Source organism: Thunnus albacares, chromosome 7 (genome assembly GCF_914725855.1).
Source record: "Thunnus albacares chromosome 7, fThuAlb1.1, whole genome shotgun sequence".
Lineage (NCBI taxonomy): Eukaryota > Metazoa > Chordata > Actinopteri > Scombriformes > Scombridae > Thunnus > Thunnus albacares.
The window spans coordinates 10,938,407-10,964,275 of NC_058112.1; the positions used below are offsets into that span (position 1 = coordinate 10,938,407).

Consider the following 25,869-nt stretch of genomic DNA (forward strand, 5'->3'; position numbering starts at 1 on the left):
AACAAGTATGTCCTTTCATTTTCTTCTGTTCGGTATGGTGTGCCTCAGGGGTTGGTTTTGGGAACAATTTTTATTTTCTTTATATATGCTTCGCCTTGGGCACATTATTCATAGACATGGTGTCTCTTTCCATTGTTATGCTGATGATATGCAGGTGTACCTACCCATTACATCCACAGACCCTGGAGTGCTGAGTGCACTTAATGACTGCCTTTGTGATGTCAAAAACTGGATGTCAAAAATTTTACTTCAGCTGAACTCAAACTAGACTGAGATCCTTGTCATCGGGTCCCAGCACATGGCAAAACAAATCCTGCCATCTGCTGGTTCCCTAGTTCAACATATCAAGCCTGTTGAAGGGAATCTTGGCATCTGGTTTGATAGTAATTTATGTTTTGAGCAGCACACCACAAAGCTTGTGCAATCATGTTTTTATCATCTTAGAAATATTTAAAAATACAATCTATTTCAACTTCTAAAGACACAGAGACCATTTTACAAGCCTTCATCTCATCATGTCTGGATTATTGCAATAGCCTTTTTACTTGCCTGAACCAAAAATCTGTTGATCAACTCTAGACTGTACAGAACTCAGCTGCCAGGCTTTTAACCAGAGCCAAGAGACATGATCACATCACTCCTGTTTTAGCCTCATTACATTAGCTCCCTGAATGTTTCAAAAATTATTTTAGTGATTTTAAGATCTTACTGATAACTTTCAAGGCTCTTCATGGCCTCTCTTGCTGCTATATTTTTGACATATACTACTGGTACATACTTGGGTCCTTGGGCAGAGGTCTTTTGTCTGTTCCAGAGTCCCGGCTGAAAACTAAAGAGGAAAGAGCTTTTGCAGTCAGGGCCCCGAGGCTCTGGAACAATCTGCCTGAGGAAATCAGGTCAGTTGACTCAGTGATCTCTTTTAAGTCCCTTCTTAACCCATACTTTTATTGGACAGCCTTTCCTGATTTTACTTGATATTTAATTTTCTTTGAACTGTCTTTTATCTCCTTTAAAAATGTTTTTCTATTCTTGCTTGTCCTACACTGAATTGTTTTTTAGACCAATTTTTTTTTTGTTTTCTTTTTAAAACTTGATTTTATGACTTGTCAGTTTTATTTTGCTGCTTTGTGAAGCTCTTTGTAACTTGGACTTTGAAAAGGGCTCTATAAATAAAGATTATTATTATTATTATCATTATATTTTAGATTTCAAATTCAGTGAGAATACATACAAAGTCAATGCAAAGACACGAATGACACAAATACACGAAATTTGTGACTCGAACACGTGAAATTTGAGTCATTCGTGTATTCACACAATTTGAAAATATTGAACTTGAGTGAAAAATTCACGCGTGTCGTGGGACTGGCCAACAGACAGCTTTTGAGAACTGGCCAGCTAAGGAGGAGAGCGCCAGGGAGCATGTTGGTGCTGCTGCTGCTGATTTCTAGAGGAATAAACACACACTGGACCACCAAACCAGTCACACCAGATTCTGCTCTAATCTGGAGCCATTTACCGGCACGGGGAGTTTATTTTTTAAACTTCTGAGATTAAAAAAATGATTTATCCTCACTTTTGCTTCTCCACCTAACTGGACCTAACACTGGAGTCACACACCCCCCTCAGCTGCTGTCATCAGTAATAAATATCTTAAATGCCTGTGAGTTGAAATAATTTCAAAGTTACACTGTGTAACTGTGTAATGTATATATAGATATATATGTAAATTAAACATGTCGCTGCCATATTTATGCCTTTAGATGACATTATTTTGAGTGTGGATGGAGTAGCTACAATGTTAGCAGAGCTCTGATCGATTTGAACTCCATTCACAAAAAACAAGCATTTTAAAAGTTGTTTGCTTGTCGTCTTGTGGACAGACCTGACAAAGCATGAATTCAGGCATCATGATGTAGTTATTTCAGCATCCTTTTGATCCGTTTATTGTGATTAAATCATAGCATCTTCTAAGTTTATTTTGGCTTCATACTGCTTCCGTCTGCAGTTGTCATCTGGGAAGTGCAGCAAATCAACAGATTTTTGGGGGGAGTTTTGTGTGACGGGTTAATCCAGTTTATCACAACAAAACGAACAGAGAAGAGTTGATAATGTATCTCTCAGTGTCTATAGATAAGAGTCGGTATGACTGTTGTTAGCAGGAGGACTGAATCGTCATGATAGCAGGCAGGCTGAGCTTCAGTAACATCCCAGCTCTGGCTCTCATTGTCCCGGTGGGGACTAGTCGGTGTCTGCCGTTGCTCTCTGGCTGTTTGGCGCAAATAAACACAAATGGTCACTCTCATGTGAGTAACTCAAGGCGAAAATTTGCTTTGCGCTTGGTGTGAACACACCATAAAAAAGAGTGTCATCTGTATACAGCAGATGGGCCTTTGTTTCCTGAGTCCTCCGGACAGATCAAATGAAGATGAAGAAACCTCTCGTCTGTATAGATGGCAGTGTGTGCCTGACAGCCATGTGTTATTTTTGAAGCCCAGAGTATCTCTCCAATATTTCCTAAGATTCACTTCTGAAATTTCCATCTCGTATGTGGAGATCAACTCTGAGCATCTATCTTCAATATCATGGAGTTGCTGGGTGTTGAATTTTGTTTTAATTTCTTTCTTTAGATCAATGATTTCAGATTGCGTTTTGGATAGTTCATTTTTGGATGACCAGCAGTATTAAGTCCAAAGACCATTTATTCTTCACATTTAGACATTGTCCATTTGGGCCATGCATGGTTCATAGATTAGACAGTGAACAGAACAAAACTTTAGCAGATTACTAGTTTCCAACCACAGGAAAATCCCAGAGGGCGGTCTGGAGAATACTAATACTAATACTACTTCTTGAACTGGGAGTTCCTCAAAACGAGACTTATTTATTTATCTATTTATGTATCTGTTCATTTATTAATTACAAAACATAATAAATACTATTTATAATGTATCTGTTGATTTACTGCTTGCAGCCTGAGGTGTTTATTGGCTCCCTTTAGAATTCAGAAGAACTTCTTGGTGTTTATATTGTGCAGTGTTGGTTGTTTTGTGTAATTATTGATCTTACTTGTCCCTGTTTGGTGTGACCCCTCGAATTTCACAGGATGAGCGGTCCTCTGTCATTGCCCATGAGTCCACGCCTTCTGTCTCCATGACAATTGCACTGGAACATCGATCAAGGGTGAAGCGCACTTCCTTTAAATTGGGGAAGAGTGGAGAGAGGTCAACACTGCTGCAGTGTGTGGATATGTGGGTATACTGTAGCCAGACACGCTCTACAAATTACAGCATATATTTTAATCGGACATATTCTCCATATGCAAGGAGAAAGAGAGAAAACGATATAATGAGACTAGCATGAATAAAGTCCTCTTACTTTACTGTTACTCCTCACATCAAGTCGATGCCAGCGTCTGTCAGCGATCCCAACGTTATTTGTTAACTGGAGGACCAGGGTGCCAGATCCGTGGTTAATTTTCAGACTGGGTGTCCCACCAATCAGTTCTGAGGAAAAAAGAGTTCAGAATTAACACTAGCTACTAAAAAGTAAATCAAGATCACTGTTACACCTGAATGAAACGTTTGTACCGCAAACAACAACTATAGATTTGTAGAATTTTAAAAAAACAGCTTAATTTGCTTGCACATACAAAATGTAGAGGCAGGATCAAGAAAAAAACTGATAAAATGCATTGCAAAAGAAAAACAGGCAAGATGCAAATATCTAGTTTGTGAGACATGGGAAAAACCCAAGAGACTTATGAAAGCATCTTACCTCAAGACAAACATACAGTGTGAACAAAAAAAAAAAAAAGAGGATGACAATATAACACAACTAGATTACACAGGAGAATCTGAATAGCACCAGAAACAAGGTGATAGTGATAGCTACAGTTTGTGTGTTGTGAAACAGGAAATAAAAATCAATGTAACAGTAAGTTCATCCAAATTAATAAATGTACTGATGACAATGTTTCTAGGATGAGATGTTGCCGCAGATTTTTTTCTTTTTAATCTTATTTTTAAATGATGTGGGCCCCACAAATGAAATTGAATTCACCTCCAATGTTTGGGGTGAAGGCATAAATCTAAGAGACTAAAAAAAAAAGAGAGAGAGAGAGACAAAGAAACAGAACAATCTGCATGGTTAGATACCACCAGTGGAAAATGAGAAAATATGTTTTGTTGTAATTGTATATGTGTGTGTGTGTGTGTGTGTGTGTGAGAGAGAGAGACATATGGAGAGAAAGCAAGTCAAGACAATTAAACTACAGCACAAAACACATGATTAGGACTAGTTTATATAATATTTTACGAGCAAGTATTTAGAGTATACTTAAATTGGAGGCATAAACAATTCCAACATTACTTGAACACTTATTTTAATTTAAATCTTCATCGCCATTATTATTGTTTTCCTGTATCTTCAACTATTCTGGGGTTTTTTTCAGTAATGAGGCTCCTTCAAAGTCTGTTTTGCATTTGGTCTCTTGGAAATATTACGCTTATGACATTGTAACACTATTTATAAACATATTGTAAGCATTAAGCCTTACACCCAGCCATTGCTACACCCTTTCACCTATTCAGTTTTATTTTTACCACTGTCCTCCACCTGGAGGATTCAGGTTGGAGCCTTTTTGTCAGCAGGAATAAACCCTGCTGACGTGTCCTTGATTAAGACACTGAATGTCTACCAGGCACTGAGTCTGAACCACTGCTCTGATGCTGAAGCAAAGGGGATAAGCAAAAACAGAATTTCTCATGGCACACGGCAAAGAATTACAATCACATTAAACAGTAAAGCTGGCTTGCCCGTGCAGCACCACATTAAGTACTTACAGTATAATTCTGTAGAGTGAGTGTTCGTATCCCTCAGCAGTACACTAACGAACAAAATTTGCCTCATATATCTGATTAGCTGCCACCCAGTAATTAAACACACAAAATTAAGTTCCAAGTTTTATTGCAATAATGGCCCAAAGGCCCCTTGGCACACATCTAATTATCCAGACTCATTCTTTACCTATGGCCATGTAGTCCTCAGCGTCCCCAGGCAGCAGAGTGGTCAAAGGGCCAGAATACAGTAGCAGTCCGTCATCTTCCTCTGTCATAAACTCCAGTGAAAGATGGCTATCAAAGCATGGCCTTATGGGGGGAAACCAGGCATAGCCGTTGCCAAGGAAACTAAGTCTCATCTGCTGACAGTCTGGCCCCTCAAGCTGTGGGGGGCAGTGGCACCTGTAGCACCGTGGAGGAAAAAAACAGAGGAAAATAAAGGCAAAACAAGGGGATAGAAACAATCACTGTCGTCCATGTTTTCTGCTCTGAGAAATCTTCCCACTGTCCAATCTCTGGATCTAAACGTGATGACTTTTCTCTGGCGTACGTGACAGTCTTGTTGATTCAAACAGGCAGGGGCTTTGACTTTGCTCCAACACGGACAGCTAAGAAAACACTTCTATAAATCAATTGTTTGCATTGGCCACAAAGCCCCTAATATTCAACCCTACATTAAATCAATTAGCTATGAACACGACATCATTCCGGTCTGTTCTTTATCTATCACAGCTGCCCGAGCTGAACCCTCTGGAGACTGCTCCTGCACGGCACATCATGTCTCCTTTGTTAGGAGATAATTAATTCTATTTCTCTCACTTTTCTATGCACCGTACCACCACTGATTTCCTGGACTTTTTTTCTTACTTATCCCCACCCGCCCCCTTCTGATTTTTAAGGTATTACACACGCTGCATCTCCTTGTGCTTGTCTACTTTGATTAGAGCCTGAGTGTTAAGGATCACCGCTCTTGCAGAAACATTAACTAGAAATGAATGTTTTCAGTGCCTTTCTTGAATTTGCTTGTTTATAAGAGAGTAATTGTAAATATCAGAAATCATAGACAAACCTAAACATCACTGAAGAGATACATGCAATGATGAAAAACAGCCCATTCAATCATTGGATGGAAGGGACCGGTTGATCTCATCCTGTCCTCTCCACTGCAGGCATGTGAGACAAGCTGGCTTTGCTGATAATGTCAAAGCCATCTATTTTCATGCAGTGTCTGAGGAAGGCTGTGTGTACTGAGGCTGTTAGGGGCTGTTTCTCCCCATTGCTGTTTATTCTGCAGAGGGGCAACACATGTCAGGAATACTGATCCATACGCAGCAAAAGGGACGGCTTAGGCAGAGTGTAGCCTTATGCATACATATGCACACGCCAAAGCGCAGCACCTCACTCTTTCACTGCTCTTTCATGTGACTCAAGAGAGCAATGCCAATCCAAATCAAGAAGTACAGGGCATGTTTTTCTCACTTCTGACTGACAATATCTGATCAGCTGCTGTCTGAGGTTGCCTGTTAAGCTCCTTCAACAGAGGATAGAACCAAAAATTGGATTCTTTATGGTTGTACTGCATTCACATGAGGGCACGTATAGCACATATGGGGAGATATTCCTCTTACAGAACAAGGGCTTCTCGCAGCAGTGTGCAGATCAACTGCAGCAGAGATAATTTAAAAGATAAAAGTGAAAAAAAGAGTTCTGTACATTCTCCCTCTGTAGATTTTCCTTTGACAAACTTGCATGTTCATGTAAATGGCATTAAATGAGCTTTTGAGAAGTTGTGAGCATAGAGGGGGGCCAGTTGTACTAATCCTCTTGCCCTATATTTATTTAATCTGGGCATTAGTGTGTGCATGAAATGAACTACATGCTGTTACTTCTGACTCCCACAGAGACCCACACACTTGAAGGTGAAGGCCTTCACATTGATTACTGGCATTTGGTCAATATTTAAGGTTAATATTCAAGTTACTGGTTAATGACCTTGATACAAGGGCTATATATTTTATTTATTGTTAACTTGTGCAAAACACAGTGCTGACAATCTTTTAAAATTCAATATTACGCTATAAATATAGCCTGTTTAAATACAATAAAATTATATACAAATATAATATATACATATAAATAAATAAAATTTGGGCAAGATACACTCAGATTTCAGTTTTCAGAATGACATACACACACATGTACATTACCTCCATGGCAAAGAGACCAAAGCCCTTTGAGAAATCCTGCTACTCTATATTCAGCTGACGACACAGCAAAGCAGCTTGAGCAAGTTAGGTCAAGTTACAGGTGAAGGAGAGTTTTCTCACGGGGGGTGCTGTTAGTAATTCTGAGCTCATTTTCGAGGATGTCACTCTTACAGTAAGTCTAACAAGACTAGAGAGGAGACTGCAGGAAAGGCTATTCCTGTTTTCTATCTTTTTAAGAGCAAACTGTAGTCCTCCTGAACCACTGCGGACATGCCTCTCACCTGTATCCATTCTGAGTGTCGATGCAGGTTCCTCCATTAAGGCATGGGTTACTGGGGTAGGAAGAGCAGGGTTGGTGGGTCATTTCCCTGGCAGTGCAGCCACACATAGCCGAGGACGTCACCTTCACTGAGACAACGGACAAAGCACCCGAGTCTACCAGGGTGGGCGAGTCACTAATGCTTAAATGCGTGGAGCAGCCGCCGGATGCCTTACAGTCTGTGTGCACACACTCGTCTACCTGCACCTGGCTCACATTCACACGCAGCAGGGACTGCAGCTGCAAAGGGTGAGAGAGGAAGGGAGACAAAAATGGGAATTACAATAATTGTCAGTAAAAATACAAGGATTTGTATCTCCAGTGTTTTATGTTGACACAGTAATAACGTGGAAAGATAAAACAACTTCACAAACAATACAAAATAGGAATGAAAAGCACACAACCCTAATCTACATAAATGCTTTCAATATTCATATAAATGGTGGTTGCTAAAGCAGCAAGGCATATAGTTAGGCATGACAGAGGAATTAAAATGATGCAGAATCAAAACATGGATGAAAAGAAGTGTATAAAAAAAGGAAAGGAGACATTGACAAAAAATTAATGGGAGAGACAAAGAGACATGGCAGGGCCAGGCAGTAAACAGACAGAAAGTTGGTATGAAAATAAAAGGGCAGATAAAAAGCCCTGTTATCGTTTCCCCTCAAGCCTCCAAGTATATCACTTGATATATGAGCACTGATCTCTATCTATCAGACAAGACAGTATATATACCTTCTTTTTATGTGCCGCGAGGACACCATGTAATTTCTCTGAGCGCAGGTAGCCAGTATCAGTTAGCACATAGAAGTGGATGTCCACTGTTTTTTCATCTCTGTCTGTTATGCTGAAAATGTTGATGCTCCCCGGTCTGACAGACAGGGTTTCAGACAGGAAGTCCCAGAACGTCTCAAGCCGACTCTTCCCCTCGACGTGAGAGTCGATAAAATCTCTCGCTGTAATGCCTTCAGGAGACAAAGAGAGTGGGGGTTCATGCAATAAGAACTACTGACTCGTCAATGACAACTACGGAGTTGATCAAAGCCTAGTGAGTTCCTGATTCCATTAGCACAAGAGATAGCCTAACATCTCCCTCTATTGATCCATTTCCTCACTGAATCATCCATAAGGTGAAGGAGGCGTGATGCAATTGAGTAAAATTCTTTATTTCTTCACTGAAATAAACCGAGGGTCTTGAGGAACTGCCTTGTACAAAATATTGTAATGTCCAGGAAAATCAATCACATTTGTGGTGCCACCTTCCAATAATATCTTGAGAGTGTGGGCAGTCATCTTTAATCTCCAAAAATGATAATGACTTGGAGTCAGAGACATCCATAATAGCCTTCAAGTCTGTTCGCCGAATGGCTTTTTAAATGTCAAGGACTTTACCTGACACTTCCAAATTGACCTTTATAACTCCGATTTGCTCTGAGAGAGTGACAGAAAAATGAAGATTCTAACATAAACTTCAGAGTTTTGAAGAGTAAGAAGAATAAGGAAACTATTACCAACAGGCAATGTGAATTGTTGCTTTACAATGCTTAGAAATGTTAAATAATGCAGTATAAAAATTCTCCTGACAGCCTATTATTTCAGCGTTAACTGGATTGACAACCTGATAATCATTCAATGAAAAGTACCAATTTATTCATGCCTGTGGCAGATGCTGTCTCTTTCAACATCAGCTTCAAAAAGGAATTTAACAACAATGGTAGCAACAAAGAGCAAGCTTTCTACTTTGTGTTGAATGACGGAGATGGGGGAATCCAATTGAAAAACTATTATACTCAATATTTTCTTGACTTATAGTTCTGGGGGTCATGTAGAGACATAACAGGTAAATAGATGTATGTTGCTGTGAGTTGAATCACGCAACACCCCCCTGAGCTGCAGGAACCCAATAAGTAAAAATTAACACTGCGTTTATGCCATCATGTCAGTCAATGTTTCTGCTAACATTACCGGTCAAGCGCAGCGAGGCAGACGACAGGATAGCCTTTTCCTCCAGATCTCTGACATGAACTCTGACCCCAGATATCACATCAGGCCACACCCCATCAGACACCCCGATCCTCAACCAATAGCTGCCTGGTGGAGGGCTCTGTCGGAGGGTCAGCACTCCTGAGCTCTGATTCAGGCTGAAGTATCTGAGAAAAGACGAGGATCTGTTAAGTAGGAGAGGACGGCTTCAGTGGGAGATGAGAGGGGAAAAAAAGACAAGTGGCTTCTTTTGTTTCTGAGCTCTTGTTCGGAAGAAAAATACCTGACAGATGGCAGACAGACAAGTAGAGAATTGGTCAGCAGTGCTTGGGTTTACTCCAGCAGGAAGTGAATGTAAATTCACTTTCAGAAAACACAAAGAAACAGTAAAAGAAAAGACGCCAAGAAGAAGAAAAACAAAAGACAAATTCTTTGGCTCCAAAAGCTCCTAAAAGAGCTTGATAGTTGTCATGGTAACTGTCAGAATTTGTTATATGAATAAAACAAATGTGCAATTGGTATTTCTAATCTGATCTTGAGGGTATGAATACTGAATAGCTGCACAAGGTCCCTGATGGAGTCAGACTGTGCTCATATGGCTGTTTCATCTCGGAACATCATACAGGTGGACTGAGATTGCTTAGTTTGTTTGAATCTGATTGCATTTTCCAGAATGGCAATCACTGTTGATGGTTATGATTAAAGTCCCTTTGGAGGTTGTTCCTTATATTAGAGGCCTGGGAATTGGATCTAAGATTAGGAGGAGTACCGATTGGGCTTGTTTCAAGCTGAGTGATATCATTGAAAGAGGTCTTGTTAGAGAAATACACCCTGAATGCTGAGTCTACATGCTCTTTATTTTTTCAAATTCTACACATTTGGCAGTTCTTCTGGTACTGTATTGCTTTATCACTTGTACTTATGCTGCACATTTGGAGATCAACATGTTTTCGGAAAAATTATATGCATTTAACAGAGAGCTCTTACTTGGCTGCACTTGTCTCCAGAGTGTAGGTCTTGTTGTCCCAGTCATCAGGATCTGGGGCATATACCTTCCCCATTGCCGCATTTGCCATCCTTCCTGTTCAAGGTAAACACACACACACACACACATTCATTCCGTCTGGACAGAATCTGCTGATGCCAACACTTATCTTTTCGTCCCTCTCTTCTCCTTATCTTGCATTCTTGTGTTCTGTTCTACTTATTATGCTCATAACTGTGGAGCCCCACTGCTGGAATGAATAGGCTCTCAGTGCTCCACTTCAGAGAGCGTGGAGCTTAAGGAAGCGGGGCTATCTCGGTATGGATTATGTTATTATCGACCTGCAGTGCCAGAGTACTGCAGCTGGGTAAACAATGGCAGCCTGGATGAGTCACGGCGCTCCTGTTTTTCACAATTACCAAAACTGCTATGTAGCTGAGTGTGCGATCAAATCACTAACAAGCCTACATACCTGATTAACTTACCTGGAGGGTAAAAAATTTTTACAAAAAAAGAAAATTCATGATCCTTATCATAATGTGATGTTCAGATGAGCTTTAAGCAAAGGGTTGGCAAGGGAAGTGCTGAGGGCTTGAGAAAGGATTTGATGATGATATTACCATAACAAAACACTGTTGGAATGTAAAAAGAAGAGCACAATTATGAATTCCAGACTACGCCAAGCAGGTATAGGAGTAAAAACTTTTCCCTTCAGCTGTAGTCTCAGTTTCCTCTCTTCACTCATGCTCTGCCTGCAGTGCAACGCTCTGTAGCGAAAACAAGGGCCAAGGAGAATGAAATGAGCGGAAGCAAGCAACTCACCCTTTCGGCTATGCACATAGACATCTTTCTCTCCTTCCTGATGGGCGTTATCATTCTGGTCGCCAATAGTGATGGTGAGCGTGCTTGTGGCTGTCATTGGAGGATCGCCGCTGTCAATCATAATCACCGGTAAATAAATCTGTCTTTGCCTTTCCCTGTCGAATCTCCGCAGGGCAGTGAGTGTAGCAGACCCGTTCCCATGATCCTGCAGGTGGAAATCGATAGAGTAGAGTGAAGGCAGGGAGAGAAAGAATGGAGGCCCGTGCTCTGGGGAGTCTTTGTCCACAACATGAAGCAGAGTTGAGCTCTTGTTGAGCCAGACTACTTGAGGTGCTGGACTGTTCTCCCACAGCACAGGAGTATAGGCCGTCTCCAACTCTGGCCCGTTGTCATTCATGTCCTGCAGCGGTAAGTGGACCGTGACACTGCCAGTCCGTGCTGGGGTACCCTGGTCTGTCGCTATGACGACCAACTCATAACCTGACACTGTCTCCCTATCCAGCGGCTTGGCAACTGTGACCGTACCGGCTCGGCTGACTGTAAAATGTCCATATGGGTCGGACTGAGGAAGAATGCTGTACAGAATGTCCCCATTCAACCCGGAGTCAGAGTCAGCGGCTACGACCTGAATGATACTGGCTCCTACGGTCACGTCCTCAGGCAACGGGGAGAGAAGGTGGGAGCTTGGGGCAAACACAGGGGCATTATCATTCTCATCCTCCACTAGAATCAGGCAGTGGATGAGGCTGGAGAAGTCAGAGTCTTCCACCCTGACAGTAAGGTTAAAACGCTGCTCCCCTGGCTTCTCAAAGTCCAGTTTCTTCTTCAGTTTTAGAGTTCCCGTCTGCTCCAGTCTGTGGCTTACCACGTAGAATTGCTGCTCCGGGTCTCCTGCCATCACACTGAAGGCCAGTTGTCCATACGTGCCAGCGTCAGGGTCCACAGCGCTCAACTCCAGAATGGAAGTGTCCACATCAGTGCTCTCAGGTACACGAGCACCACACCAGTCCTCTCTAAACTTTGGCACATGGTCATTGATGTCTGTTACAACTATAGTGGCAGTTGCTGTACCTGTCATACCACCGCCATCCCGGGCCTCAACTACCAGCCGGTGGATGTCAGCAATCTCCCGGTCCAGACCATCTGCTGCCACAGAAATGGTTCCGGTGCTGGAATCAATTGTGAAAAGTTCTGCATTGTTTGTGTTGTGCACATTTTGAGTAATCCGGTAGGTAAGGATTGCATTCTGACCTACTGCTGCATCGTCAAGGTCTACCGCTGTCATTTCCACAACAAACGTTCCAGGAGGGGAGTTCTCCGCCACGCTACTGTGACAATTATCAGGCGCACAGGAGAAGGTGGGTGCATTGTCATTGATGTCCCACACGTTGATAATAACATCAGTGAAGCCAGTAAGTCCCTCGCCCTCCTCGTCTGTTGCCATAACAACAAAGCGCCAGACGGCACGCTCTTCTCGGTCCATGGTGCGCTGGGCATACATCTCCCCTGTGATGTCATTGATCATGAAGTGTGACTCTGCCCCTTGGCCATGAATGGAATACCGTATAGCGCCCTGGTCTGCATCTTTGTCTGGGTCAGTGGCTGTCACCTGCAGAGATAAAGACAACTTAAGAAAATGGATATTCATTCATTCAGCCAAACCCAAATTACAAGTTCCTCTTATCTCTTTTCAGACGTCACCCGAAAGCAAAGAAGATTTTCTTTGCTTTTGGATTTTTTAGACAGCCCATTTAAGTGTTTGCACTTTTTCCTAGAAACCTAAATTAAAGGAATGAGCTCTGATCAGGCATGTTTCTCGCATCTGGCCCCAGAGTGGGTTTGACAGCCTTCCTGCTGAATTTCTCCGCATAAAATCCATCCATACTGTCTCTTTAACTAAATGGAATGAGAATTCTATAAGATTTCAAGCTACAGTAGAGTATAAACACTGAAAGAGTAACAGTAACTACACTGAATTAACATGTTGCACTCTAAAATTGAAAGGAATTCTGAGATACCACACAGAAATATACTCGGAACAAATTGTGAGAGGCTGTTGATTTAAAAAAAGAGCTCTCTAAAGATAATTACAGATCTGTGGATTACAGTAATTACAGAAAAAGTGTAAAACCTCCTAGCAGTGATCATGTTAGCCTCTCACCTGCAGTACAAACACAGGTGAGCCATCAAGCTCCTCTGTGACTGATCCATAGTACTCATTCATGGAGAACACCGGTGTCTCGTCATTCTTATTAACCACAGTGACCACCACAGCTGCATAGTCCTCCCACTTCCCGTCAGAGGCCAGGACCAGTAGTTTGTACCTCTTCTGCTGCTCATAGTCCAGTGGCTGTGCAATAAAGATTGTCCCCACCTCTGGCTCTATGTCAAAAACACCACCCTTGTTGCCAGATGTTATCTGGTAGCGCAGCTTGGCATTGGCCCCTGTGACAGAAATCACAAATGCATGATTAACCAGGGATTATAATAAATTTACTGAAATCTAAAGGTCAGTCTCCACCAACATTTTTAGAAGGTGGCAGAATTTACAGCAGGCTGCTGCCATCACTATTCCTTCATTTTCTGCATGCTGAATACTTCAGTACTGTGTATTGTCTTTTTCTCACTTTTAGTGGAATCACTCGGGTAACAACAGAAGGGTGTAACCACAAGGGTATTACACCTCATTTCCCCCGAGACCTGAGAATTAGCAGGTTTTCATGTATCCCTTTCTTGTTTTGATTACTTAATTAAATGGAAACTTTGCACTTCGTCTCCTCAGCTTTAATCGTATACTAATTAAAAAAAGAGTGCTGAAAAAGTAAAAGGGAGCATGAGAGTGAAAAGCAGCGTAATGCGCTCTGATAGTACCCTCTGAGGAATGATTTTGGGGCCCAAGAGGGGGTGGGGGGATGTAGTAAAGATGAAGTCAATATCTGAACTTATCTTCTGTGTCTCCATGGAGACCATCCTATCTAGTGGTTTAACATTGGAATAGATAAGATAATCTACTGGAATGTACAGTCTTCGCTTTCAATCATCCTGTTGGGTTAAAGTAGCTACAATCCCATGTAAATACACTAATCTGTACTATTAACACAACCCTGGCTGACAAAGTGCTCCGTGCCTCCCACAGGGATCCAGCAGGCTTACAGCAGTCAAGCCCAGGGTGGAGTTTTTAAACAAGACAGATTGAATGTAGCCTCTCAGGCACAAGTGCAACAGTATTGTAACTTTAATGTTGGGGGTTGGTGTTATTCCACAGTTATTCATCATTAGCGCTGCAGCCCGGCCTAAGCTGCACCCCCGCTCACCATAAATACTTGATTAACGGACCTAAACATGCCTGATAAAGGGATCTTAGTCTACTGCTGTACGGAGGATGAGCAACTGCTTTATTGCTTAAATCCCGCCCACCTACTGTGTGGGAGCGTGTCACTCTTTTTGGAACATATGTGCTACAGTGCATTACAAAGCACTCAAATGACTAAATCTAGCACACCGCATGATTTCAGCTCAGTCCAGATTGCTCATAGGGTCATTTTATGCATATTGCTTCAAACACAGGCTATCTTGCATAAAGGTGCCTACTTGGCACACAACTACCTGCTGGAAAAATGACTGCCAAAATGTTTGTGGTATTTCAAGAAAGAGAGTCTTGTGAAAATGAACAACATGCAATCTGGAAACTTCTGTAAAGTTTCAAAGAGGCTCACAAAAACTTTTATATTGATTCTGGTTGGCTAGCTTCTTTAACCTTTATTTCTAAGAAGTGGCATCAGTAAAATCTCTGCGGGACCTCCCCAGTCGTCTCATTAGGCATACCTTCATCCTCGTCGTTAGCACTAACTGTGACAACAGCCAGGCCCACATCTGCATTCTCGTCAACACCAACTTCATACAGTCGCTGAGCAAAGACTGGTTTGTTGTCGTTGACATCGCTGATGAAAACCCGCACATATGCTGTGTCTGCAAGAATGACAGAATGGCAGCAGATTAAACAACAGCACACAAACTCACACGCATATTTCGACAAATACTGTGTGCATTCTCCTTCCATCTGTTTATTGATTTTACAATTCATTGTCACTGTTTAGTGGGAAAGAGGCACTTAACCCAATGCAATATGCCTCATTGACATGGAAATCAGACAAAACATTATTCACAAAGATGTGCAGTAAATTACATAAATAATTCATTTTGCCATGAGTTTATTGTTTTAACAGGGGTAACTGTTTTCAACAGAAAAAAACAACAGAATTGGGGCTAAACCATTTTTTTTTTTTGCAGAGAGTAGATAAAGAACCTCTCTACTGGGAAGGTTAAATATTTATAAGATGACAAGTGTTTGTGTCTTATCGGAGCCTTCCTCATTACACTGTTTATTTCTTTAGTTAGAAAGAGTAAATTATCCGCTCACAAAACGCATGGGTGACATGTTAATTTGGAGATGCAGCAGTAACCGATGATGGTGGTGGAATGTGGCTATATTTTCTCTGCTTGTTTTTACGTTTCCCTCCTCCTCTTGGTGTATCCCAGGGGTGACACAGAGAGACAGGTAATGTTTGCAGAGGAGATGAGCCCTTCTGGATGTGGGAGATACATAACACAAGACACAGCTAAGGCTCATTGCAAATGCTAAGCAGCCCTGGCAACCCTGGAGAGAGGGCTTTGCTGCTCCAAAACATCACCCTTTGCCCCTAATACCTCCCTCGCAAACATTTGCAAAGACCCACTTCTGAATACAAACGTCATATTACGTCACTCTAGATACAGACTGAGGTTTTAGGACTGCCAAATGTCTCAAAGAGAACATGGTAAACAAACACAGGTTGTACTGATTAAATATTGAACATGAAAATTAAAAACTGTGAAAAAAAAAGGTTTGTAACAAAGAGACACTGCCAGGAAACCTCTGAGCTATTTTCACATGGAAGAGAGTGAAACTGTCTGGTCATGGTACCGGAATAAATCAAATTAAGATTCACTTTTCAAAGTCAGTCCCTAGGTGTAAATGAATGTAATGCAATGCCAAACACTGCACAGAGGAAGAACTCAACTCATACATAAGTTTTCAGTATTGCCCTTTAGGCTTATAGGGAAAGAACAATGCTGCTTTTTATGAATGAGGCATTGCACCAGGGCAGAGGTCAGTCCAATACCTAAAATTTCTTAGAATTGAACAATGATTAAAAATAACAATTTGAATGACTAAAAAGAATGGGGATATTGGGAAATGATAACTGAACAGTAATGAGCCTAACATGGGGTAATTAAATGAAGCAAAACATAAACTCATGAAGAGTTTCATGCTCTGATGTCATTATTAAAATTGTCACAATTTCTAACCTGAGTTGGGCTGTTTGTTCTTGCCAGGTCGAGCTGACTCCTGGCCATCTTCTGACTGCACCTCCAGCAAATAGGAGCTGCGGGCCTCACGATCAAACACAGCTTCTGTGTAGATGATTCCAAGTTTTGGATCTATTCGGAACAGATGGTGGTCACCACTGCTGTCACTCAGCAGAGAGTAAGTGATCTGTGGAGCACAGGGAATTTTGGAAATCAAGCTACAGTATTCCTCAATTTCCTGCAAAAATTACAGAAATTAAAGGCTTTGGGGCTGAAAATGTCAGGAGGTCCCTGTCATATTCCCAGAATGTCTTTTAATTGCAGGCAAAACCTCAATACTTTTCCCCACCAATACTGTCATTGTCAGTCACACAACTGCAATGGCACAGTTCCCAACACTACCACAACAACACTTTGACAACTCTGGAACAAAAGCTTCCGCACTGGAGGGATTGTGGTATGATGTTACAGAATGCTCCTTCTAGCGTAACACTGATGGTTTAGCAAGGGAAATGTAGTTGTAGATGTGGCTGTAGAGATTTCTGTTCAATCTCTTCATTTTTTTTTGTACTGGCATAAAATGAACACAAAAGAGATAACCACAAACCTCTCCGTTAAGACCCAGGTCTTTGTCATGAGCAGACACTTGGAGAACCGAGGTCCCTATCTGGGCTCCTTCTGTTACCGAGGTCTCGTAGATGGAGGAGGTGAAAAACGGCACGTTGTCATTGACATCTTTGGATATAAGAGAGATTTAGTTGCAAATTGATAGTGTGTTCATTTCCACATAGAATTAAGTGATAAATTCTCCAACTCCCAAAGCTGTAGCCTCTGTAACTGCACACATTAAAGATTTAGAGGTTTGGATTTTCTGAGGAAAAGTAAAACATGAGCGCATCACTGCCCAGCTGTTTATTTGGATATTCTATATTGGATATTCTTCTTGGCATATCTTGCCAAATTAAATAACATATATTATTACCTTTTTAATCCATTGGTGCTGACATTATATGAGATTTTGACAAGTAATTTCATCAGTCAGCTGTTAATTATCACTTGGTACATTTAATTATATTCTATTTATAAATATAATAAAAACTTCAAATTGTAAAAGACACAATTATATCTGAACAGACAGTGTCAGTATTTTAATAAAACATGCTAATAAACTGATTAAGTCTGACAATTTCAACTTCATATCAAAGAACAATGACAGTTGTTCTAAATCATACCTGTAATATTGACATAAACCGTGGTGAAAGCTGCAAGAGGCACTGCAGCCACGTTCTGTGCTCGCACCCTGAGAGAGAAAAAGGGGGTGGTCTCATAGTCCAGTGGCTCTGACACCAGGATGGACGCAGAGCCATCTTCCCGGTTGGGGGAGAGGTAGAAACGAACTGGCATGTTGGTTTCGGGGACCATCCCATCCTCCAGGTTGTAGGTCACCCTCGGGTCACCAAGCTGAGAGGTTGCCTTGATTGTCTGAATAGGATGAAAAGTTAGACCATGATTTTTCTTGGCAAAAAGTCAAAAATTACTATTCTCAGTTTTAACACTAGAACCACCAAGGATCGCTATATATACCTAAAACCGCCAATGGGTAAAATTTACTCTAATATGACACTGAAAAACGGTATTAGAAGGAAATATTTGTATATTTGGGTGGTGTGACATTATTATAATCAATTATTAATTTAGGCATTTCAGCAATGTGTAAATAAGAGAACATCACTAAGAAACTTGAGGTAACCATTAAAACGTTTTTTTAATTTATAACATCATAATGCAAATATATATTTCTCTTTTGATGTTCCATTCATGAAGACAGAGTAAGGCAAAGGGCGAATTAGACTAAATAGCCTATCAACAATAAACAGTAACACGGCGAAACAAAAATGAAAGAATAATCAATTAACTAACAATAAGTTTTACACACAATGAACATTTGAACACATGTGATTATATGTGTCCCTCAAACACACGTTGAGCGGACATTCAGCACCTTGACTGTGCATTTTCCACAAACAGCTTTCCTGCACTTCAGGGAAGTGGCAAAGGTTTTTTTGCAGGTCATTCTCCTCTGCTATTTTTATAATTTAATAATGACTTGATGTAGTTGTCAGATCACACACTCCAACCCGTTGCCTAGCAACTTAGATTGTTTAAACATAAACCACTGGGAAATTAATACATTTCATATACGGGTAAATTTTACTTGGTGGCCGTTACAGGTTTGTGTTTTTAATCTGGATTCATCTTCACTATTTTTAACAATAGGAGGTGAGTCACAACATTATTTTAGGAAAAGTCAAAGACTCGGGGACATGAGTATTTCATTAAAACATAATAATGTACTATTGAAAAAAACTGCCATGGGTAAATTTTACCACATTGTGGTTCTAGTGTTAAATGAATGATTTGACATTTTGGGAAATGCTCTTACTGGCTTTCTTGCTGAGAGTTAGACGAAAAGATCACTCATGTTTGTGCAACTAAGCACAGAGCTAGAGCTAGGAGGTGACTATCTGAACCTAGCATAAACAGTTAGCCTGCCTCCATCCAAACTAGTCTGTCCAAATCAGTCAGCTCTAGAGGTGCTATAGGTATATATTTTTTAACTCTGGACAGAGCAAGAATAGCTGTTTCCTCCTGCTTCCCACCATTTCCTGTCTTGCCTCCTGGCTACAGCTCCATACTTAACCTACGGACATCTAACTCATCTAATTGTTTGTTTATTATAAGGAAAAGGTCATATACAAGCATGTGAATGTATGTACCTAGTCCCATATGTATAAATCTACATGGTAATATACATTTACATAAGCATTATGTAAATGTATATGTAAATACACATTACACATTAATATCTGGATGTAAACACTGTGTAATGGATATAGCCTACATATCCATACAAGTATACCAAAGTATAGTAAGTACCTAAAACAACAAAAATAATCCTACAGAATTTTTTTTTTAAACTCATCTAAATTTTTGCAAGAAAGCAAGAAAGCAAATAAAATGTCAAACTATATCTTTAACAAAGATTCTCTTTAGGATGAGAGCCTGTTGTCTGGACCCTGAAATAACCTCTTATCTCTAAGTGGATCCCCTTTTTGAGGACCTTGGAGAAAAAAAGGGATTTTTGTGCTGTCCAGATTGACAGCCATGTATTTTTCACATCAAAGACATTTCACATCAGAGACATTTTGAATGGATTTAATTAGCCTGGAGCCATGAAACTTGCTTAGCACATGCGATCCAATGTCAGCTTTCACCCACAGCATCAAACTAAAACACGTTTACAGGTTTTTCATCACACTGACAAGCTTTCAAAGGTGTATTTTGAGCACAAAGAGAACACCGTGTTTCAATAACGTTCAGACTGTACACTAATCCAGGGGAGTAAGCAAACATTCAGCCGATTCAATTACAGCAACCCAAAATGGAAAAGAGTTAGAGAAACCAGCTTAACAACATGTCCTAATATAAATAATATGCCTGCAATCAAAGTTACACACACACACACACACACACACACACACACACAGTACCACTATTGGTGTGTCCCTGGCAGTGTTCTCAGGGATGACCACACTGTAGCTCTCCTCTTCCCACTCGGGAGGCTGGTTCTTCACGTTGGTGATGGTGACTGCCAGCTCCACAGAAGTGCTCCGGTTTCCTCTATCAGTCGCTATGATGTCCCTCGTAATATAGGTCCTCTGTGGTCAACAGTAACAGTTTGGTGAGTAAAATTATCATCATGGTATTTAGAGTTGAAACGATTAGTTGATTAATCAGTTAGTTGGTTGACAGAAAATCAATCAGTACCTATTTTGATGATCGAATAATCATTTAAAATGATTTTTTCAAGCAAAAAGGCCAAACGTCTGATGGTTCCTGCTTCTAAAATGGGTTGCTAGTTTTGTTTGTCTTACATAAATTATATGAAATAGAATGTTTTTTCATTTTGAACACCTGGTCAGACAGTAAAGACATATAAAGACTTTAGCTTGGAAATAAAGAATTTGTGCTGGTCATTTTTCAGTATTTTCCAATGTTTAACTACTCGAGAAAATAATGAAAATAATCACTATTGCAGCCCTAATGGTATCATAATTAGGGTGGTGTAGCGAACATCAATACTTTTTGAGTACTGACCGATCTGTGTGTAAAAGCCGTGAGGTATCAAGCTTTGATTACTTACTCTTTGATCAGATATGTCATGGCCTAAATAATGATTTTTGTTATTTATTTTTTTAATTGAGTTTTTGTTTAGGAATACTTGTACAGTTTTGTGAGTTAAGAAAACATTGAACAGTGACGCACTGAGAAGTTTGGAATATTTTGCTGAAAAAAAAGGGTTTTGTAGAAAAACATGTTTTAATTCCTCAAACTAAGGTATTGAAATAAGTACTGGTTTGGTATTGGGACCAAAACTCAAATTGGCACAGGTATAAAAAATGTCAAATGTACCGAACACTAATTACACTACAAAAAAGTAAATTAGCTTCCCTGCCAAAACACAAAGTCATCTCATACAAGGAGTCTCATATATGAAGTGTAAAAGAAACTGTATAGTAGAATGCCTGATGTACCATAGAAATAGTAACAAAATAAACTAATAGCCCATAAATCATCTTGGCATAATTTGAGTATAATTTGAGCTGTTTTCAGCTGCACTGTGGCAGTGGGCCGTTGGAAACCGGCCAATAAAAGGCAGAAAGCAGCGGCAATGACTGTAGATATGTGGAGCCGGGTTTTAAATAGACTTCTGTATTATTAGAACAGGTGTATTTTTGATGCTCAGAGTGATCAGCTCATGATCAGATGACTGGTAGTAATGACTTCATGTTTCTGTCTGAACCTTAAACCTTTATGAACTCCGCTGAGGAAATCATTTAATTAGTCTAAGAACAACAGAAGGAGCAGTATGAGCTTTCCAAAAATGTATTAAAGTATAATTCAGGCTGCACAAAAGCTCCTCTACTTTTGTTATTGTGCTATAATTGAACCGCTAGGAAATAAAAGAGTAAATTTGACTGAGGAACTGTATTTCATCAAAGTGGACACTGCAGGGAAAGCTGGAAATTTCCGTAAGAGGTCATTAGTGTGTTTGATTCTTTTTATCTAAATTAGATGATGTGTATCAACATTGCACTAACACCAGTGAGGAATAAAATCCTCTAAAACCCACTGAAGGGCCCTTTTTTGCCCACATGAGGTCATTTTATTTTATTATTATTTCCACTCACAGTAAAACAGATAATGAAATTCATAGTTACACCACTTTGTTAATGAAAAATCGCTCAAAAGAGAATTCAGTTGTTCAGATGTAACACGTTCACCCATCAGCAGCATTTTTGTATCAATGCAAATCATGGCCTAGTGACTCTATTATTGTGCTGCAGTAGCCAGATAAAAAGAAATCTCACTTAACTTCAAAATTACATTTTCTATTCCTGGGACGATCCAATTAGTATTTGTGAACAAGTACAACCCTTTTCCAAAGCTTGAAACCAGAGAACAAAGATTGTAATCAACGATGTCCAGTTTGGACCCAGCAGCTGCTGCTTTCACAATGAATGAATGACTTACTTCTGACTCGGTGCTAACAACCGAGGTTTGAAATTAAATTTGCAATAATAGTGTCAGATCTGAACCAGAAAATATCCGTAAAATATTCTGGATATGGTCACAGCAACCTTTTCTTTCTTCACTTAATTCTCTGTGAGATCTGTGATCTCTACTCTACCGTGTGTTGACACTGCATGGATTTGGCTCTGGCTTACTGACTTAGGGCATAAGAACAAGCACTGTTGTTCACTGGTTTATTTCCTTCATTTTCTAATGAAATGCTGCAAGTCAAACGGGAACTATGAAGTTGCTTTAATACTTGCAATCAGAAACCATGATGAGAAAATCAAAATAGAACAATGTCTCAGACCAGGCCTGACATGTTTAACATTTAATGAAGTGTGCTTATAATCTTAGTTACAGCACAAAGCTTGTAGGATAATTCAAATTGCTTCTGAAACCATTCTGAAATATGCAACAGCTTTGTTCAGCGAGGTTTTAGGCTTAATACTTTCAATGTTACATGACGTCAGTGGGAAAATTGCCAGAGACTTCTAACACCAGTGCACTAAAAAGTATGTTAAATAAAACACAGCTTGATAGTGCTGTAGCAAGTTTCTAGCCAAAGAACAACTCTCATATATGAATAAGTGACAGAGGGAAACAGGAAGTAGAGAGCTGCAGGCAACACGAAAGTCTACAAAACACCTATGAAAAATGTAAAAAAAAAAAAAAAAGTGTTACATCACTGACACAGTAAATCACTTAGTTGACAAACATCAACCAGTGACAGACAGCTTGCTAATCTTTAGAGCTAGTTGTCATGTTGAACTTTTATGCAACTAAAATAATTCACCTTTCAAAAAGAAATGTTTAATTTATTTTAACTTTCCTGCACTTTTCCCAAGCACATGGTTTAACATTTTAGTTTTTGAGAGGCTGTTAGCATTGAGGCTACCGTGCTTTGCAAGTCAAATCACATGCATAATTTTCCAGCTTCCAAATTGTTACAGTTAATAGCCTCAAAATACACAACTCGTCTTAAGCTGCCCCATGCCTTCAGTCTCCTTATCAAACTCCCAGATTATAAATTAAAATTAAAAAAAGTCCTGAATCCAATATATCAAAGGCAGTGCATTTAAAAAGGACACAGAGACTTTTGGTTTTTGATAATTAGCTTCTTAAAAACCCATGCCACACATTAAAAAAAAGCAGGTCTTTCATGAGAGCCTCTCGCTGTAGGTTAGGGGATATTTCTGCATATTTAAATGACAGTCTTTAGTGCAATAAACAGAACTGTAGTCATCAAATATAACCACAGTAATCCCACGCTGTTAAGATCTATTTTTAATACTTCGTTGAGCCTGAATTAGTCTCCCTCTGTCTTCTTTCTCTGTGGTCTGTCCACATGCAGCACCTCTGGCAGCACACATACCCAAGTAGCAGGCACAGGCACTTTGAGGTGGCTCATTCATTAACTTTGTTGACACAGATTCAAAGGCCGCCATGTGATACAAACTCTGTGTGTGTGTGTGTGTGTGTGTGTGTGTGTGTGCGTGCTGGTTGCTGACAGAGAGCCTGCTAATAACTGCTGACTGACCTGTGATATGGGCTGGTTAACGTAGACCCATCCAGTGATAGGGTTCACCCTCAGATACTCAGGCTGCTCCAAGGACATGGTGTAAGTGATAGCTGCATTAGTGCCAAAGTCGTCATCGTGAGCTGCCACGCGCAGGAAACTGGTGCCGACCAAAGTGTCTTCTCTTAGAAAGTCTACAGGGGATACAAATAATATATGTGCACTCCGTTTGCTGGTCAAAGAGTGGAAATATATGAAGCTTCAGGCACTGAATGTTAAAGGTCAAGCATGAGGGATGTTATGGACGTTGGATGGATGTTATTATGCAAAAATAATTCGGGTTATTACCACTAGGGATACTAGGTATTATTTTCATGACCATTTTCCATTTTTCACACAGAGATGCATTTTATTTAGCAGGAGGATCTATGGTTTCTCATATTTTCTCAAAATAAAATCCATGCTAGAGGCATATTTACAGCATTCACACTCTTGAAACAACAGTACTCAGCCTGGAGGTCGGGTCAAAAGATAATTCTGAGAGGTCACGAGGTGGATAGAATGGAAGCTCATGTCTACTCAGTGAGCCATGAAAATCCAAATTTTTTTTTTTTTTCATTTTAAGACAATTTCTAATAATCTTGAGATATGTTATAATAATGAGATATTATGAAATACAGTAAGTCTCAAATATGGGATAGAAATGTGGGAAAAGTACAAGGGAATATATCTTAATTAGGACTTGTTATCCAATAATTCTGATATGGTATTACATAATTCTGACTTAATAAGTTATAATTGTAAGAAAAAAGAAAAAGAAAAACATTTGTATTTTACTTATTTGATAACAACAGCAGTTAATTGTTGTTTTTTTTTTCAAGTGGCAGTAATGGGCTTCTAAATTAACAGGAAAGCAAAGTGAAAAGAAATATTTCTGTTATACAAAATTAAGTTCTTTTTAGACTTTGCTCCACTGTTTGCTTTTTCCCCCCTGTGAATTCCTTAATAATTGTATGTTTTCAAGCCTCTAAAAATTACTCATATTAAAAAGGAAGAAAATCTCTCTGGTAGACATATGACCAGTGACAATTGTTCCTTTGTTTTAAAGGGTCACAAGCTAAAAATGTCAGGAACCACCACTCTAAAACAAGCTCAATTAAATTAACTTACTAAATTAAAGAAATAAATGAGCATATAAGCCCTACCACTCCATCTAATTCAGCATTTTTTATGTTCTTGTTATAGTCCTACATACAGCATGTATTATCCAACACTTACACTCATAGCGCAAATTCTCAAACTTGGGGCTATTATCATTCTGGTCCAGTATTTGGACAGTGAGCTGGCAGATGCCGATGAGTGGCTCCTCCGCCCAATCAGTGGCCGTAACTGTAATTGAATACTCTCTCTGCCGCTCCCTGTCGAACCGCCTGGCTGTCACAATCGCTCCTGTAAATACAGAACAATAATCAGCCCGTTACCCGACTCCACCAAACATGCACACATGAATACATATATATCCATTCATCCATTCAACAATTCACCCATCTACCCATCCATGCATGCACTCATTCATCATCTATCCATCCACCTAACCATCCGTCTGTCTATCTATCTATCTATCTATCTATCTATCTATCTATCTATCTATCTATCTATCTATCTATCTATCTATCTATCTATCTATCTATCTATCTATCTAATCATCTAGCCATCCACCCATAAATCAAGAAAACAAGTAAACAATTATAAATTTATTCTGAGTAAGTCAAGCATTCCTTTCAAGTGGAATGACTTTGTTATTAAATCTGGAGATGAAGAAGACAGAACACAAGCCTGAAAGAAAATGACTGACAGCATAACATGTTGACTCCACGTGTTAGGACTTCAGAGCAGCCTCTCTATTTGCTTTTCCCTCAATACATGTATGTACAGTCATTTTTATATACTGCACCAAGTCAGACCGAGCTTGACCAGATTAAAAGAAATGACAGTCAATAGACAGGTTTTGGTATTTCACTCAAATTCTTGTGAACAGCAATTTAAATGATGGGAAAATTTCATGTCAGTCTGTATGCTTCCTCTCCTCTCAGTTCAACTGCAATGACCCTTAGAGACGTCAATTAACATTAAAATGCAGCCCTGTCTGTCTACGATAAACTCTGCGCTCTATGTCTAATTGAGACCTATTTTAGACCAATCTGTGACCG

General features: G+C 39.9%; 1 protein-coding gene across 2 annotated transcripts in view; it reads right to left on the minus strand.

The window, feature by feature from the left end:
- Positions 1-25,869, minus strand: part of LOC122985574 (neural-cadherin-like) — a 99,443-nt gene that overhangs the window by 28,879 nt on the left and 44,695 nt on the right. For both annotated transcript variants that reach the window (XM_044356339.1, XM_044356338.1), the window contains 16 exons: positions 24,938-25,108; positions 23,681-23,853; positions 20,058-20,225; positions 17,739-17,988; positions 17,114-17,241; positions 16,507-16,693; positions 14,983-15,126; positions 13,319-13,602; positions 11,158-12,766; positions 10,338-10,431; positions 9,333-9,517; positions 8,103-8,332; positions 7,330-7,607; positions 5,029-5,243; positions 3,379-3,506; positions 3,070-3,197 (listed from right to left, as the gene is read on the minus strand). In XM_044356339.1, coding sequence (XP_044212274.1) covers positions 3,070-3,197; positions 3,379-3,506; positions 5,029-5,243; positions 7,330-7,607; positions 8,103-8,332; positions 9,333-9,517; positions 10,338-10,431; positions 11,158-12,766; positions 13,319-13,602; positions 14,983-15,126; positions 16,507-16,693; positions 17,114-17,241; positions 17,739-17,988; positions 20,058-20,225; positions 23,681-23,853; positions 24,938-25,108 — 4,372 coding nt within the window. The remainder of the gene's footprint in view (positions 1-3,069; positions 3,198-3,378; positions 3,507-5,028; positions 5,244-7,329; positions 7,608-8,102; positions 8,333-9,332; positions 9,518-10,337; positions 10,432-11,157; positions 12,767-13,318; positions 13,603-14,982; positions 15,127-16,506; positions 16,694-17,113; positions 17,242-17,738; positions 17,989-20,057; positions 20,226-23,680; positions 23,854-24,937; positions 25,109-25,869) is intronic.